At 46.3% G+C, this 15,674-nt stretch overlaps 1 protein-coding gene across 1 annotated transcript in view; it reads left to right on the top strand.

The window, feature by feature from the left end:
- The first annotated feature begins 435 nt into the window (after positions 1-435).
- The window catches only part of KLHL26 (kelch like family member 26), a 42,822-nt gene continuing 27,583 nt past the window's right edge, over positions 436-15,674 (top strand). The window contains exon 1 of the mRNA XM_074204739.1: positions 436-511. Within this exon, the coding sequence (XP_074060840.1) occupies positions 441-511 (71 nt within the window). The 5' untranslated portion in view covers positions 436-440. The remainder of the gene's footprint in view (positions 512-15,674) is intronic.

Raw genomic sequence — 15,674 nt, 5'->3', positions numbered from 1 at the left:
CCTCCCGCATACAGTAGGCGCTTAATAAATGTTAACTGGAGAGCCTGTGAGCAAGAAGGGGGAGATGGAGGGGTTGCAGAATTAGATCAGCTGAGTCAACCGACTTGTTTTACAGATGAGGAAACTGAGGCTGGGCGAGGCGAAGCGCCGGGCCGGGGTCCCAGGGCGAGTCACGGCGGAGGCGGGCTCCGGCGCCGGGCGGCCGCGGGGCGCAGGGCCGGAGCTGCGCACTGCGGCTGTCGCGCCCCCCGCGCCCCGCTCCGCGCGCCCCTGCTCGTGCCAAGGCCGCTGGCTGCGCGGGGCCGCCGACCGGCCGCCGGGCGTCGGAGGCGGGACGCGCCGTCACTGAACGCGGCGGCGGCGGCGGCGGCGGCGGCGGCGGCGGCGGCGGCGGAGGAGGAGGAGGAGGAGGAGGAGGAGGAGGAGGAGGCGGCGGGAAGATGGCGGAGTCCGGCGGCGGCGGCGGCGGCGGAGGAGGAGGCGCCGAGCCCGGCCCGGAGCGGCCCCGCAGGTGGGTGCGCGGCAGCGGCGGCCGCGGCGGCGGCGGCGGTGCGGGGTGGGATGGAGGCCCGGGCCTCAACGCCCTCCGCGGCCCTCCTCCAGCGGGCGGCCGAGAAGAGCCCCCAGGCCCCGCAGGGACGCCCCAGCCCCCTCCCTCCCGGCCAGGACCCTCCCCTCTCTCCCCCTCCCTCGATAGCCTCACAAGCCTTCCAGCCCTCCCCCATCCCAACTGCCAAAAGGCAGGCTCCCCCCACTCTTCCCCTCTCCCCCCTAAATTAAACAGGATCCTTTACTGTTCCCTATGGGACAAGACCCTACGACCCTCCCCAACCCCATTCCCAGTGGTCACCAGGAAGAACCTTCCCCCCTTCCCTTACTACTTGCTGCCCCCTTTCCAACAACAGCTGGCAGGACTGCCCTCGCCTCCCCTTTCTCTCCTGAAGGCTGCAGACCCTTTTCTTCCCTCCTCCCTGCAGGACAAGACCTTCCCAACCTTTCCTCTGCCCCCAGCTGACAACTGGCAGGACCCTCTCTTCTCTTTCTAGACCAGGGAGCATCCTGCTCCCCATATCTCTCCCTCCCATCCCCCCCTCTCCTCAGTTTCTAGGCCAGGCCTTGATAGTTGATAGTTCCTTATCTTCCTCATAGCAAGAGTAACAGCTCCATCACTCTCCCACCCCACGAAGCCTTCATCTTCTCCCTCCAAAGAGCTTGGACCACCTCCTCTTTCCCCTCTCCCCTTCCCCTTCTGGGGTTAGACCCAGGTTAGACCCACAGCTCCATCACTCTCCCACCCCAGGTGAGAAAGGGCCCTCCCCTGTGCCTTTCATCTGAACCAGGTAGGCTCCCCTCATACTCCTTCCTCTCCTTCCCATCCTTTAGGCTTCTGAGGTTGGACCTCAGGGGCCCAGAGAAGGCTGAGTGGGCCCTTTTCTTAAGAGGATTTGAGGCTTCATGAAGAATCCTTTTCAAAAGCCAGACTGGGTGGCTTGTTTTGTGTCCTTACACATTTTTTGGGGGGAGCACCTCTCCCCAACCACCTGCTGTGAGGAATTTTGTAAACACTTGGTTTCCCTTCATTAGTTATTAAACACCTACTCTGTGCCTATGTTTGGCTGGGGAATCTATGGGAACTTTAAATAAATCTGCAAATTTGATAAAATAGGATCCCTGCCCTTGTGGAACTCCCACTCGAACAGGGTGAGAAGGCACTAGAACAGTTAACTGTAACCTACAATATTATAGGATATGGGTAGGTATGAGAGGGCTGATAAGTCCCCCTCTGAGGTCTGGGGTCAGGGCATCCTGAATAATGGGGGGAGGGAGAATTTACTTTGAGGACAATGCATTAAACAGTTGAGTTAAAAAATAAAGATTGGACCTGTGATTTAATTAAAAAAGGGAACTGCCCCTTCTGATGCAGATTAGCCCTTCTTACTATTTATAGGCTCTGAGAGTAGCTTGGGCCCAGAGAGGTGAGGGATTCCTTGGACGGGCTGTGTAGCCAGTCTTGATGGAAGCAAGACTTGAACTTGTATCTTCTTGAGTCCTTGCCTCTTGGGGTTTGGCAATAATGAGCAATTAATGTGTTGAATTAAGGGAAGAGTATTATTTGGGGGAAGGGCCAGTCTTTGCCATTCTGGATTGGCTTGGCAGGTCTGTGTGGGACTTGTGCTAGTTTGAGGGGATTTTTTTGTTTGTTTTTTTTTTTTGCAAGGCAATGGGGGTTAAGTGACTTGCTCAAGGTCACACAACTAGGGAATTATTAAGTGTCTGAGGTCGGATTTGAACTCAGGTCCTCCTGATTCCAGGGCCTATCCTCTATCCTTTGCCCATTGTGACACTTAGCTGCCCCAAGGGGAATTGTTAAGTGAGGTTTATAGGCATTTCAGTCAGTCAATGCTTATTTATTGATTACTGTGTTCCATACTGGATATAAATAAAGGCAAAACCAACTCCGCTGTTACAGAGCCCCCATTTATTAGGGAAGGTAGCATGGAAAGAACTTTGCATATAGAAGATATACATGGTACATGAGAGGATGGAAGGGAATTCCTTAGGGAAAGGGGGGTGGGGAAGGAGAAGGTAGGGAATAGGAGAGCTTTGAGCTGAGTCTTGAGGAAAGACAGGAGGCAGAGCATTCCAGGCCTGGGGGTCCATTCATGCATCCATGCAAAGTCTTCTTGTGAGGGGAGGCAGCGTCATTGGATCTTCAACATGTGTGGAAGAAAACAAAACCCAAGAATGTTGGAAAGACAGGAAGGGACCAAGTGGTGAAGGACTTTAATTACCAGAGGATTTTACTATTGGTTCCTGGAGGCCATGGGAGTCACTGGAGGTTATTGATATTGTTATCCAAGCTTTAAGGAAGTCACTCAGGCAGTGGAATGGAGGCGGAATAGGAAGGGGGAGAGAGGGTTACCGCTAAGTTTCTATAGCAACTTACAATTTGCAGAGCATCTTCTTCATAAGAGTCTTGGATGCTCTGGTCCTTTTAAAGATAGGATCTCTATCTTTCCATGCCAGAGATGGCTTTTTGGATTTCTGGGGCCAGAAAAATAATCATCAGTAGAGGTTATAGATAATTGCACTTCAGTTTTGGAACGGACAAAGAAGGGAGAGAAACAGGAAAGCCTGGTCATTATTATTTTTTTTTTTGCAAAAAATTAGAGATTGCATAATTTTTACGTCATTGCTGCAAGATGTTTGGTGAAATAAATTTTCCCACTGTAGAAAGTAAAAGCAAAAAAAGCTCTTATGACTTAGTGCCCAGCCAACTTTCTGGTGAAAAATAACTCAGTTCAGCTGGGCTAATCTTCAGATGACAAGCTGGGAAGAAGGTTAGAAACTGGGCCTTTGGAAGTCATTCATTGTAGTGGAAAGGGGGCTGACTTGAGTGAGCATGTGTTCTGAATCTCTTCCTGTGATGTGGACAAACATTGCTTAGTCTTTCCAGCCTCCGTTTCCTTGTCTGTAAAAAAAAAAAAAAAGGGTGAGTTGGTCTAAATGACAATTTCTAAATCTATGATCTTGTGACCAAGACTGTAGTTCTGGGGGCAGCTAGGTGGTGCAGTGGATAGAGCACTGGCCCTGGAGTCAGGATGGACCTGAGTTCAAATCCAACCACAGTTGTTTAATATTTACCTAGCTGTGTGACCTCGGGCAAGTCACTTAACCCCATTGCCTTAAAAAAATAAATAAAATTGGAAAAAAAAATTCTAAAACAAGACTACAGTTTTTTCTACTAGACAACTAGGTGGTGCAGACTGAGTCTGGAAGACCTGAGTTCAAATTTGAGCAGTGTGACTCTAGAAAGTCACTTTACTTCTGTCAAGTTTCCTCAGCTGTAAAATGGGTATAAAAATTGCACCTACCTCCAGGGGTTGTTTGATAGGATCAAATAAGACTGTATTTTTAAATGCCTGTTTTATTCCTTTCTTTCCTATTGTACACACTGAGTTTTCTCAAGGGAGTGTTTAATTCTGTCAGCTACAACCACCATTTATTAACCACCTACTGTGTACAGAGCACTATTTTCTAAGAGCAAATGTATTCTCTAGCCCACTCCCCCAAAAGGTTATATAACTTGTTTGTTTTAACTTCCTTTTTTTTCCTCTGCAACCAAGGGGAAAAAAAGAAAAGAGCTCATTCTCCTTTCCATCTCTAGGGAACAACAAAAATTGGTTGCCTAGTAGAACAGTCGTTAATGGTTGAACCAAACCCTGTTGGAAACCTTAGGGAGAGTTTGAATGTAACTGCTTGAGCTGGGGGTTTGCGTCAGGGAGGTGGGGGCCCCAGTGCAGATTTCTAGTCCTCCCCTCTTCCCCCTCCACCCCGTGGGTCTTGGAGAATTCCACACAAAAGACACTTGTTCTCCAGTGAACCTCCCCCTCCTTGGACCAGGAGGTGTCGATTGTGTCCAATGCTCCTCCAAAGGAAAGAGGATGTTTGCTTCGAAGACTGAGAAGGGGGTTTGTGGAGGGGAAGGAGAAATTCCCTGTGGAGTCACACCTCCTGAGCTGAAATACCATCTGAGTGAGATTCCGCAGGCGGCTGAGCATCAAGAGCTCCTCCAGGCCTTTCTCTTCATTAAAGGCCTCTCAGATGTTCTCCGGCTGGTGTCTACATGGGGGCCTGGTCGGTAGAATCTAGCTGTTCCTGGGTGGTGAGGAGAGTCCAGGGGCAAGATGGGGCTCAAAGGCCATGGAGATGTTACCACCGAAAATGATCAGATGAAATGTCTGTGGGGGGCAGGAAGAGGGCAGGTGTTAAAAGGGGTGTTGGGGTCATTGATTTGCCCTTTTTTAAAACACAAGATGGGACCGTGGGGTGAGGTGGAAAGAGTACCACATTTTAATGCCTCTGTCTAAAGTATTCCTTCCAGTTTTGAGAGTAAAAACTCCCCCTGAGACTCAATTTCCTCATTTTTAAACCCAACCTCAATATATGGGCTCTACCTACCTCTGGCTGGTTGACTTTTAGCCTGAGGGCTTTGTGAAAGGAAAATGAACTTTGAATACATCTTATTGCTCATTCAGCCCTGGAAAATGGAACTCCTTCATCCTAGGAAGCATCCAGTACTTGGGGAAGTCAAGAGAACATGTGTTTGCATTTCAGCTCTGTTGCTTGTTGTGAGACTTTGGACAAGTCACTGAGGAACTAAGAGGCTTGGGCTCGATGACTTCTGACAGTCTGGTCCAGCTCTCGTTCCAAACCCATGACTCAAAACAAGATAACATTCCTAATCACCTACCCCTACTCATGACTGCATGAATCCTTTGAAGTCACAGTTCTGTTCATTCAGTACAAGTATTTGTTAATCACCTATGGTGTGTAGAGCCCAGGGTACAACAATGAAATAATCCAGTGGGAGAGAAATCCAAGCAGGCACAAATAATTTGGGAGGAATGTGTCTAAGGGGGATCTAAACCAGTTATGAAGGCAGATTTGGGAGGGTGGGTAGAAGGGAAGAGGTGCTAATGTGTTCAGCCTTAGAGAAGGGGAGTGACTTCCAAGGGGTAGAGTGGACAGTCAGCAAGCATCTAATAAGGGCTTACTGTGTGCCAGACACAATACTAAATAACTAGGGACACCAAGAAAGGCGAAAGATAGTTCTGCCCTCGAGAAGCTTCTAGACTAACACAGGAAGTTGTCCTCCAGATTATCACCCAGTTTCCTAAAATGTAATGTAATCTAGATTTGAACACACTACTCTAGCCATGGTCTGACTATGATGGTGGCAATCTCCTCCTTTCTGGACAGTTCATCTGTACTGTCACACCATTCATATCAAACCTTGCAATCTATTCACCCACCTACAACAGAGCTCCTTCTCCTTAATGTGTGCTAGAGACTCCTTGGCAGACAGACTGGTGAAACCCACAGCAGGGACCCCATTCTCAAAATCATAATTAAAATGCCAAAAACCAAGCGATCAGAACTACAATGGAAGCCAACTACTGTCTACTGAAACATGGGAACCAAAAGGTTTTTATAAAAAAATAAACTCATGGGCCCTGGGTCAAGAATGGGTCTTTGGGGCCAAGCTGTTATCTGTCTAAGTCTCGCCTGTTTCCTCATTTCTAAACCTCATCTAGAGTCATTACATCACAGGATTTGAAATTGGAAAAGCCCTGAGAGGCCACATATTCCCACCTTCCTCATATTGGATCCTGATGGCTAAGGGAGTCCACCTCTAAGGCTTGACAGAGAAAACCAGTGAGTCCATGCAGCCACATATGAGATATCCCCAGGATAAATTAGAGATGAACAGCATTAGATTGAGGTGAGATGGGGAAAGACATCTTGTAGAAAGAAGGTGGGATTTTATATGAGACTTGAAGGAAGCCAGGGAGAGCATTCTAAGCAAGAGAAGCAGTCTGAGAAAATAAAGAGAGTCCAGAGATAAGCAAGGAGGCCAGCCAGTGTCACTGGCTGGAGGGGGCAGAGGCAGAAAGGTGTCCAGAAAACTGGAAAGGTCTGCCTGGGGTCTAGGTTATAGATGAACAGTGGGAAGAACATAGTCTGTTGCAGGCAGAAGACCTTGTTTCAAATCCTGTCTCTGATGCTTATATCCATAAGACCTTGGGCAAGTCACTAACTTGGCCTGGCCTCAGTTTCCTTATCTGTAAATTGCAGGGTTTGATCTAGATTGCCTCTGAGGTTCCCTCTGGATATAGGATTTTGTGGCCAAAGGGGACTAGAGAGATATAGGGGGAGTGGGTAGGTGGAAACAGTTCCCAAGCTTGGGTGGGGGTGTGTGTGTTCTGAACAGAGAGAAGGAGACAGTGAGGCCACTAACTCTGGCTGGATCTTAGGACAAGGAAAGATAAGACTACAGTCAGGAAAGAGTATGGGTCGGGTGATGTGGGCTCTACCATCCTGGCATGTGCCTTGTAAACGAGCATCCTTATACTGAGGGCCCTGAGTGTCTTTGAAGCATGAGAGGGGAAGACTACTGTGAGACCATCACCACAGAACTGAGACTCTATAAAGGTGTTGGATCTGGTTCTTTAGAGCTGTGTGGACTCACTGGTTTTCTCTGTTGAGCCTTAGAGGCTGTCTCCCTTAGCCACCACAGGATACAATATGAGGAAGGTGGTAATATGTGATCTCTAAGGGCTTTTCCAGTTTCAAATCCTGTGATGCAATGACTCTCCAGGCTGCATTTTGTCATTTTGGTTCCTTTTAACTTGAACTTTTTTTGGGGGGTTGAAGTTCTCCAAACTCAGTATGGCTTAATTGAAAAAACACTGGTATGAAATGGGTTCAGATCCCACCTGTAACTTGTCTTAGCTGTGTAATTGCAGGCAGGTCACCTTGTCTCTCAGTTTCCTCATCTATCAAGTGGAACTGATCATATTTGCACTACTTTCCTTATAAGGTTTTTGTGGATTTGATCGTCTTTGATATTCTTCTGCGGACAGGGAGAGATGTGGGCTAAATATTACTACAGTTTAACGGACTTAAAACTGGTTGAATGACTGGACCCAAAGAATAGCTATTCTTTGGAAAGAGATCTGCGGTGGAGTGCCCAATGGATCTTTTCTTCTTATTGAACTGTTGTTGCTTAACCTAGTTTGACAATGACTTGGAAAAAAGGCAGAGGTGGTATGTGTATCAAATTCCTGTTGACATAAAGCTGGGACAGAGATTTAACATGTTGGAGAGATGGGAAAACCAGAGCACTGGGCCAAAGAAATGTCTTACACTTGGTTCAAAAACTCAACTTCATGAGTAAACCATGGGTGAGGTGTAGACAGATAGCAGCTTGACCCAAAAAATCAGTTCTTGACCTGGGGCCCATGAGCTTAGTTTTTTATAAAAAGCTTTTGCTCTCCATGTTCCAACAGACAGTAGTTTGCTTCCTTTGTAGTCCTGATATTTTGTTTTTGGCATTTTAAGCATGATTCTGAGAAGGGGTCTTTGCCATGGGCTTCACCCACCTGTCCGCCAAAGAGGCCCCTACACTTATAAGGGGAAGTATTGCTGTAGTAGGTGGGTGAATAGACTACAAGATTTGACATGAATTAGTGCTGATAGTACAGCTGAACTGCCAGAAAGAGGGAGGAAGTTGCCCCTGTCCTGGTCAGTCTGTGACTAGAGTAGTGTGTTCAGATCTAGGTGTTGTATTTTAGAAAACCAGGTGATAAACTGGAGGACATCAGCATTCAGTGGGGCCAGTGAAGGGGCCTCCTATTGTAGAGGACCTGTGGGAAGAGCCTGGCAATATTGAGCTTGGGGAAGTGGGAGTATGTGTGGGGGTTGGACCAGAGTTGTCTTCAAGTATTTGAAAGGTTTTCCAATGAAAGTAGGATTTGATTTGGGCTTGGTTCCAGAGGCCTAATCTGAAAGGGCAAATCTATTCTACTTCTTGCTGTCAGCCCTTTCCCCAGTCTTCATTTCTCCTGGCTAAATATCCCTGGTTCCTTGTGAGGTCTTCCCCGTCTTGGTCACTCCCTTGATGCCCTCTGGCTTATCAGTGAGGTAAGGTGTGGAGGTCTCCCTTAAGGAGAACTTTCTGTTGCTGGTTGGATGAGTATTTCTATCTCCCTATGCCCTAGATGGGGCTTTGGCAGTGGGGGAGGGGTCTACAAGGGAGATGGCATGAGTACAGTTGGCATGCTGCCTTCCCATCATCTGACTCAGCAGCCTGGGTTTTCCTGATAGGAATCAGTGACTGAAGTCAGAGGTTTTTAGGAGCGGTTCACGTCTTCAGGCAACTTGCCAAGCAGTCGGGTGTGATCCATGCCTTTCTGATTCCCTGTACCCACTGTCATTCTTGGTTAGAGTTACCACTCCTTTGCCTCTGGACACATTCTCTAGGGTTTTTTCTGGCCCTAGGATCCTTGGTTTTGCCAGCAAAGGGAATTGCTCCAAGAGCACAGATCTCACCCTCTTTAATGTTTTAGGATTTGTTTTTGGTAAGTTGATTTAAGCAGTTGTTTTTTTCCTCCCTTGATGGGTCAGCCTTCTGATGTTGAGTCTCTCTGGGCTTTGCCAGGCTGGTCCTCAGATGACAGGCACATGTTCTATCCTGGGCCCATCCTTGGGAACCATTCTCACTTGGCAGAACTTGCTATGGCTTGTTCTTTGTTGGCACAGCCTTCAAAAACTCGGGGTTAGGTCTGTGTCATGACCTGGTAGAAGATGTTGGTGGAGTTTGTATACACATATACAAAAAAATCAAAGAAATCACATCCCATGATATCCAAAATGGGGGAGAAAGGCATCTTGATGTGGCTGTGTGTGGTGCTAGGTGTCTAGCAATCCACATGTCCTACTCAGAGAGAATCTTGTATGTGAATTGAGAAGACCCTTTGCAGTCATAGAAGGAGAGGACTGATAAAGTTTGGAGGACCACCCTCCTCCATTTTCTCCATTCCGTCTAGGCCAGGTCTCAGGATTCTCAAATTTAGGAGTTCTTACCCTTTGTTTGTGACCCCTGGCATTCAGTGAGGTGAAACCTGGGGACACTTCAGAATGTATGACATGGAATCTATAGGATTACAGAGGAGGCCCATTCTGTTGAAGTACAGTTATCAGAATTAAAATCAACTAAACCAAAGCAAATCATGGGTCGCAGGTTAAGGGCTTCTGCCTTAGATAACTTAGGTCAGCTCATTGGCTATTCTGAAAGAAATTGGCCTACACACCTGAAGCATAGGCTCAAACTAGGGAATTCATTTTTGTAATTGAATTGATAGTTACAACCCTTCAGGGACACAAACATGATGATGATCTCCAATTAGAGTAGGGGACTAAGCCTCGGCAGCAAGAACAGTCTTGATTGAAATCCTCACTACCAGTCCCAGGATCCTGGATTCATGTGTTTGGAAAGGATGTAAAGGTGACATCATCCACCTGCCACCTGAAGTACAATTCATTCAGCAAACAAAATGAAGAGGCTATTCTGTATAAGCATTTCTAGCTTTATGTAAAGACAAGTAAGACCTAATTCTTAACCTCCGGGAGCTCACATGTGGGACTCACATGTATCACCCAGTGAAGTAATAATGTTTATCCTTCATTCTTGAAGAAGACCACAACATCAGGGAGGTGATGCATGACAAGCATGTGAATTGGATTTGAGTGAGGGAGAGCTGTGCTAAATCACAAGCCTCACTTTCTCCTCCAAAACCATGTGGGTACAGTGACCAGCTATGAATCCGGATAACTGGAGATGGCCCTGGTTGCAAGGCAATCAGGGTTGAGTTGCCCAGAATCACATGGCTAGTTAGAGCCAAGGATCCAAGTTGGATTCAAACTCCTGTCCTCTTGACTCCGAGGCCAGTACTCAATTCACTGAGCCATCTAGCTGCCCTTGTCTAGTGAGTATGATAGAAGGAAGGATGTGATAAAGGAGAGATACATACAGTGCTCAGGAAAAATCCCAGGAGGGAAACATTCAGGTGGGCATCATGAAAGCCTTGATGGGACCTAAATATTCTGAAAGGCAGGGATGTAGAGGGAGATGTGGTAGGTGATCTGAACAAATACACAGTGGGAGATGGAGTGTTGAGTTTAGAGAATAAGTTCAGGGAACACTTGGTTGTAATATATAGTTAATTAATTTAATGTCAAATCAATAGCCTATCCTTTCAGATAACCTGTCCTAGGCTGTTGATCTTGGTGATCTCATCAGCTCCTATGGATTCAGTTTTCATCTTTGTGCTCCATTTCTGCCTCGAGGCTTCCTGGACTTCCTTCAAGTCTCAGCAAAAGCTTCCCCTTCTTTCTGTAAGAAGCCTTTCCCAAATCTCCTTAATGCTAATGCCTTTCCTTTGGACTTCTCCCCAGTGTAGTGATTTAATATATGCCTGTTGACTTGACTTGAAATTAGATTGTAGAGAATCTTAAATGCCAGGCTAAGGAATTTGTATTTTATACTGTGGGCAGAAGGGAGTCATTGAAGATTGTTGAGAAGAGAAGTGATCTGACCAGATATCAGGAAAATTATTTCGGTAGCTATGTGAGGACAAAATGAAGAAGGTAGAGATTGATGGTAGGACAGCTAGACTGGTAGAATAGTTTAAGTAAAAGGAGATAATGGCCTGTTGTGAGGTAGTGGTTATATGATTGGGTAGGAGATATGTGAGAGATGACGTGGAATCAGCAGAACTTGGCAGCTAATTGATGTGAGAGGAGAGAGAGAGAGAAGACTCAAAGATGGACTCTAATTTGGATTCAAGGTGACTGGAAAGATGTTGGTGCCATAAACAGAAAAGAAATCCTTTTGGAGGAGGGACAGGTCTGGGGAAAAAAGATGAGCTCAGCATTATGTATACTTAAGACACCATGGGAAATACAGATGGGGATGTCCAGTGGGTATTGGAGAGGTGGGCTTCAGCTGTGGGAGAGAGCAGGATTGGATATGTAACTCTGTAGTAAATGAAATTCCCAAGGGCTAGATCTCAGAGAGGGACAGAAGAAGACCTTGGGTAGAACCTGGAAGGAAAAGGAAGAGACTGTGAGCCAGGAAAGAGACCAAGAAGAATCAGCGAGACAAGTCCTGGAGGACCAGGAAGCAATCTCACTAACATCTTCATCTGTTTTGAAGACATATGATAGTAGCAACCAATTCTGATGGCTTGGATTATCCCTAAGTTCTTTATGTGGTACCCAGATCTGCCTCTCTATAATTTCTCCCCAAGCTGGACTGGGTTTAACCTTGCCCTCTGGGGAGACAAAGACTGAGTCAGCTTTCTTATCATGACTCTTCCCTAATTGCCTTTTCCATGCCAACATTCCCACTTGAATCCTAAGAAGTTATTGTTTCAGGTTTTTCACCTCTCTTCCCCAGGATGCCGCTGCCCATTGCAGTGTTCCAGATGTTATCTGAGCAGGACAAAAAAATGAAAGCACAGTTACCTCCCTTCCTCCAGATGGCTAGGAGGGAGACACTAGATTTCTATCCATGTTGTCCAAGATTAAAATGTCTGAGTTAGAATGTAAGCTCTTTGATAGCAGCCACTCTTATAAAACATGAGTTCTGTATCTTCCTTTGCCTCCCCTTTCTTCCATTAGAGTGATTGCACCCTTAGTAGATGATGCATTATTTTTTAGTGAATTGATTGTTGATTGTAGCCAGGGTATAACTAAGGGATTTAAAAATGATTTATACAGGCTGAAAATTCCTTAGTTTCATTAACTCAAACTCCTCACCACCCCCCTGCCAAGTCTCCAGATATCTGAAGGATGAGTAACTTTGCATAGTATCAGCCTAAGTGTCTGAATCACCTCCTCTTTACAATCTTAAGAGTCGGATGGTGTCAAGTCAATTCCCTGCCCAGATCATGAAGGCTGTACTCATCCCCATTAGCTTCCTCTCAGTCCCTTAGTTTTTGCACCCATTTCCACTATATCTGTCTGTCAACTGCTGCTATACTGGGGACCTTAGCCTGCTCCCACCTCCTTTCCCTTGTTCAGAAGGAGAAAATTGCATAAAACAGGGCTGATAAATAATTTATCATCTCTGCTGACTTTCCTTTCTCTGCACCATGTAGAACAATATTAGTTTTTTTGTTTTGTTTGTCTGTTTTTTACTTTGTGACCCTGGGAAGCAGAGAAGCATTCCTGGTACCACCCATCCTTCTTGTAATGTCAATCTCTAATTGTCCAATGCCATACCCCAGCTAGCAAAGGCAGTGATTGTGGAGGCAGTAACTGGCACCTGAGGGAATTGAAGACCTTTCCGGTCAGAAAAGGCTTCTGGAATTGAACATCCTCAGACTGGAGAGAATCCTGAGTCAGGGACCTTGCCAACACTTAACGGCCTTGGGGGAGGGGAGGGGAAGGGAGATAGGGAGGCTGCAGGTCATCTGAGGATCCAGGAAGAAGAGAGCTTCCAAGAGAAAGGATACTGGATTCCATGAGGCTAGAGATGGGTGTGATATTAGTGAGGTCCTTCTGCTCTTTTCTTTCCAGTGGATGTTGGGATTTGGGATAGCCAGTCAAAGAGGGCAGGTGGCAAGAAGGCATTGGATCACCTGGAATCCAATTATTTGTGACTTTCCTTCTTCCACCCCTATCCCCCCCAATCCTAAAAATCTTCCAGAGTGTTCCATTTCTCAGCAAGAGAAAGCCAAGTCTAGGAGCCTCGTCTCCCAGGATTCAGGGCAAAATTCAAAATGCTCAACTGAAAACTTTCAGGGCTGGTGTTCTGTTCAAGCTCTAACCCTGTATTTTAGTTAATGAGGTCTGGTCAATCCCCCCCACTTTACCCCCCACCCTCAGGCTGCACCCTGTGTCATGCTAGGGGCATGATGTTAAAGCTGGCTCTGCCTGCCAGTTCGAGGAGACAGAAAATGTACAAATGTTTATGCTACAATTGAGTCACCCGCACAAATGATTGTGGTGTGTGTGTGTGTGTGTGTGTGTGTGTGTGTGTGTGTGTGTGTTTCCCTTTTTTACCAAGGCAGAAACTGAATGCTTTGTGAGCTGGAGGAGGCTTCGACCCTGTAGTTTAAACTTTACTCATACTTCTTCCAGGATTGTCACATTTACAACTGTTGAACTTTCACAGTCGAGAGCATAGGAAGCAAAATGACCTTTTCTCTGGAAAGTCTAAGTAACCCAATTGTGGCTCCTGGCATCCCTTTCATTGTTACCAGGAGCAGACAGGGTTCAGTCTGGGGAGAGTCATCTCCCACACATGGCTCATCAGTGGGGCCGTTTGGGAATTGATGACGATCGCTCCTTGGAAGACAGGGTGGTTGAGAGGAAAGGGACCTTAGAACTTAGAATGTGAGAAATGGAGAAGACCCTTAGAACATGCCCAGAATCTCTTAGTGAGGGGCCTTGGAGCTCTAGCTAGACCCCAGGGAGGAGTCTCTGTATAGTAAACTTAAATCCCTGTCTCTGGGTAAGGGAGGGTCCTGGGAACAGGGGTGCCAGATTCAAATAGAAATGGGACACCATTACTCCATTCATAAGGAAAATCACATTTTGCTAATATCATCTACAATCTATTGTATATTTATTTTGCTAAATATTTCCCAATTACATTTTAATCTGGTTCCCACATTTGTCACCTTTGCCTTAGATCACAGAATGTCTGGACTAGAATGTCGATGAGAGAACTGGGAGGGCCCTTATAACACAGAAGGGAGTAGTGGGAGGGCCCTTAGAACACGGAATGTTAGAACACAGATGGGAGAGCCCTTAGAACACAGGATGTCAGAATATAGAATGTCAAAGCTTGGAGGGTCCTTAGAACATAGACTGTTAGGATTGGGTTTAGATCACAGGATGTCAGATGGACTTAGAGGAAGCTTAAAATGAAATGTTTGATTTGCAAGAGAAGTTAGACGACAGAATTTCGAGGTTAAGGGGGGCCCTTAAGATAGAATACAGATCTGGAAAGGGGTGGGGTAAGAGACCTATCTAGGCTAAACCATTTCATTTACAAGTTGGGGAAGCTCCATCAAGCTGATGCAGAACCAGGACTAGAGGTTAAGCCTTTTGTGGCCACAAAAGTTCAGAAGTCTGTTTTGTTGCCTCAGCCTAACTCAGCCTAACTCTTAGCTACAGAGCTTACATAAGGCAGGGAGGGCGAGGAGGACAGGATTTCCTGGTGTTCACCACCACCCTTCTACACTGCCTGCTGCATGCTCATGCAGCTACTTGCCCACGCTGTAAAAAATGAAGAGATTTTACTTATTAAAGTGGCAGCGTTTCCAAATCAAAAGTGGAAGAATTTATTCTTGCTTTAAACAAGCCCCAGGGGAAGTGTTACAAAGGACAAAAACCTTATTCCAAGGCTTGGCTGGCCTTTGGGGTCTGGTCTGGCCCAATCACAGATGTGAGAGCTAAGGACTGGGAAGTAAGGGCTGAGGCAGGGGTACCATTATATCCTTGTAGGGAAGAGTGCAGAAGGCTCTTGAGTTAGGAGCTAGGAGGCCTGGATTCTAGGTCTGGCTTTATCCCTGACTTCTTGAGTGATTCAGTCCTTAACATGGTGCATAGCAGGTAGTTATTACCAGTTGACTGACTGACTGACCGACCTAGGTTGACTCACTTTCCCTCTTCCCTGAGACCCAAGTTTTCTTCATTTTGTGTTGAGGAGTAGGGAGATAATTGATTTTTGAGTTAGAGGGTCACTGATTGGTGTTGGAAAGGGCTTGAAAGGTCATTGAGTCTAGCTCCTGTTACCTCCACATGTTTATGGCTCATTAGCTAGACACAAAGAGAGGTTAAGTGACTAACCCAGAGTTACTAGCTACTGTCTGAATAGGATTGAACCACCCTCTTCCTGGTTTCAAGTCCAATGCACTCTTTTATTCCATGCTTCCTTCTTTTCAGTTCTCATATTCTGTGTTCTAAGGTTGCTTCCATCTCCTAAATTCTCTTTTCTGATTTCCTCCCCATATCTGGAATCCTATGCCCCTTGTTCTGAGGCAGGAATGGGGAACCTTCAGCCTGCAGGTGGGATTTGAAATTCAATAAATCTAGGAACTTTTTAGGGGTGAATTAATTAAATGTTTGACCAAACATAGTTTTTAAGTTGATAATTTTGGATGGCTGTGAATGATGTTATAAATTTCCAAATGGTCCTTGGAAGGAAGAAAGATTCCCCACCCCATTCTAAGGTCTTCTTCAGCTCTGACATTCTGTGTTCTGAGGGCCCTCCCAGCTCTGACAGTTTGTGTTTTGAGGACCCAGCTCTGATATTC

The sequence above is a fragment of the Macrotis lagotis genome, chromosome X (genome assembly GCF_037893015.1).
Source record: "Macrotis lagotis isolate mMagLag1 chromosome X, bilby.v1.9.chrom.fasta, whole genome shotgun sequence".
Classification (NCBI taxonomy): Eukaryota; Metazoa; Chordata; class Mammalia; order Peramelemorphia; family Peramelidae; genus Macrotis; species Macrotis lagotis.
This window is presented reverse-complemented; position numbering and strand designations above follow the sequence as displayed.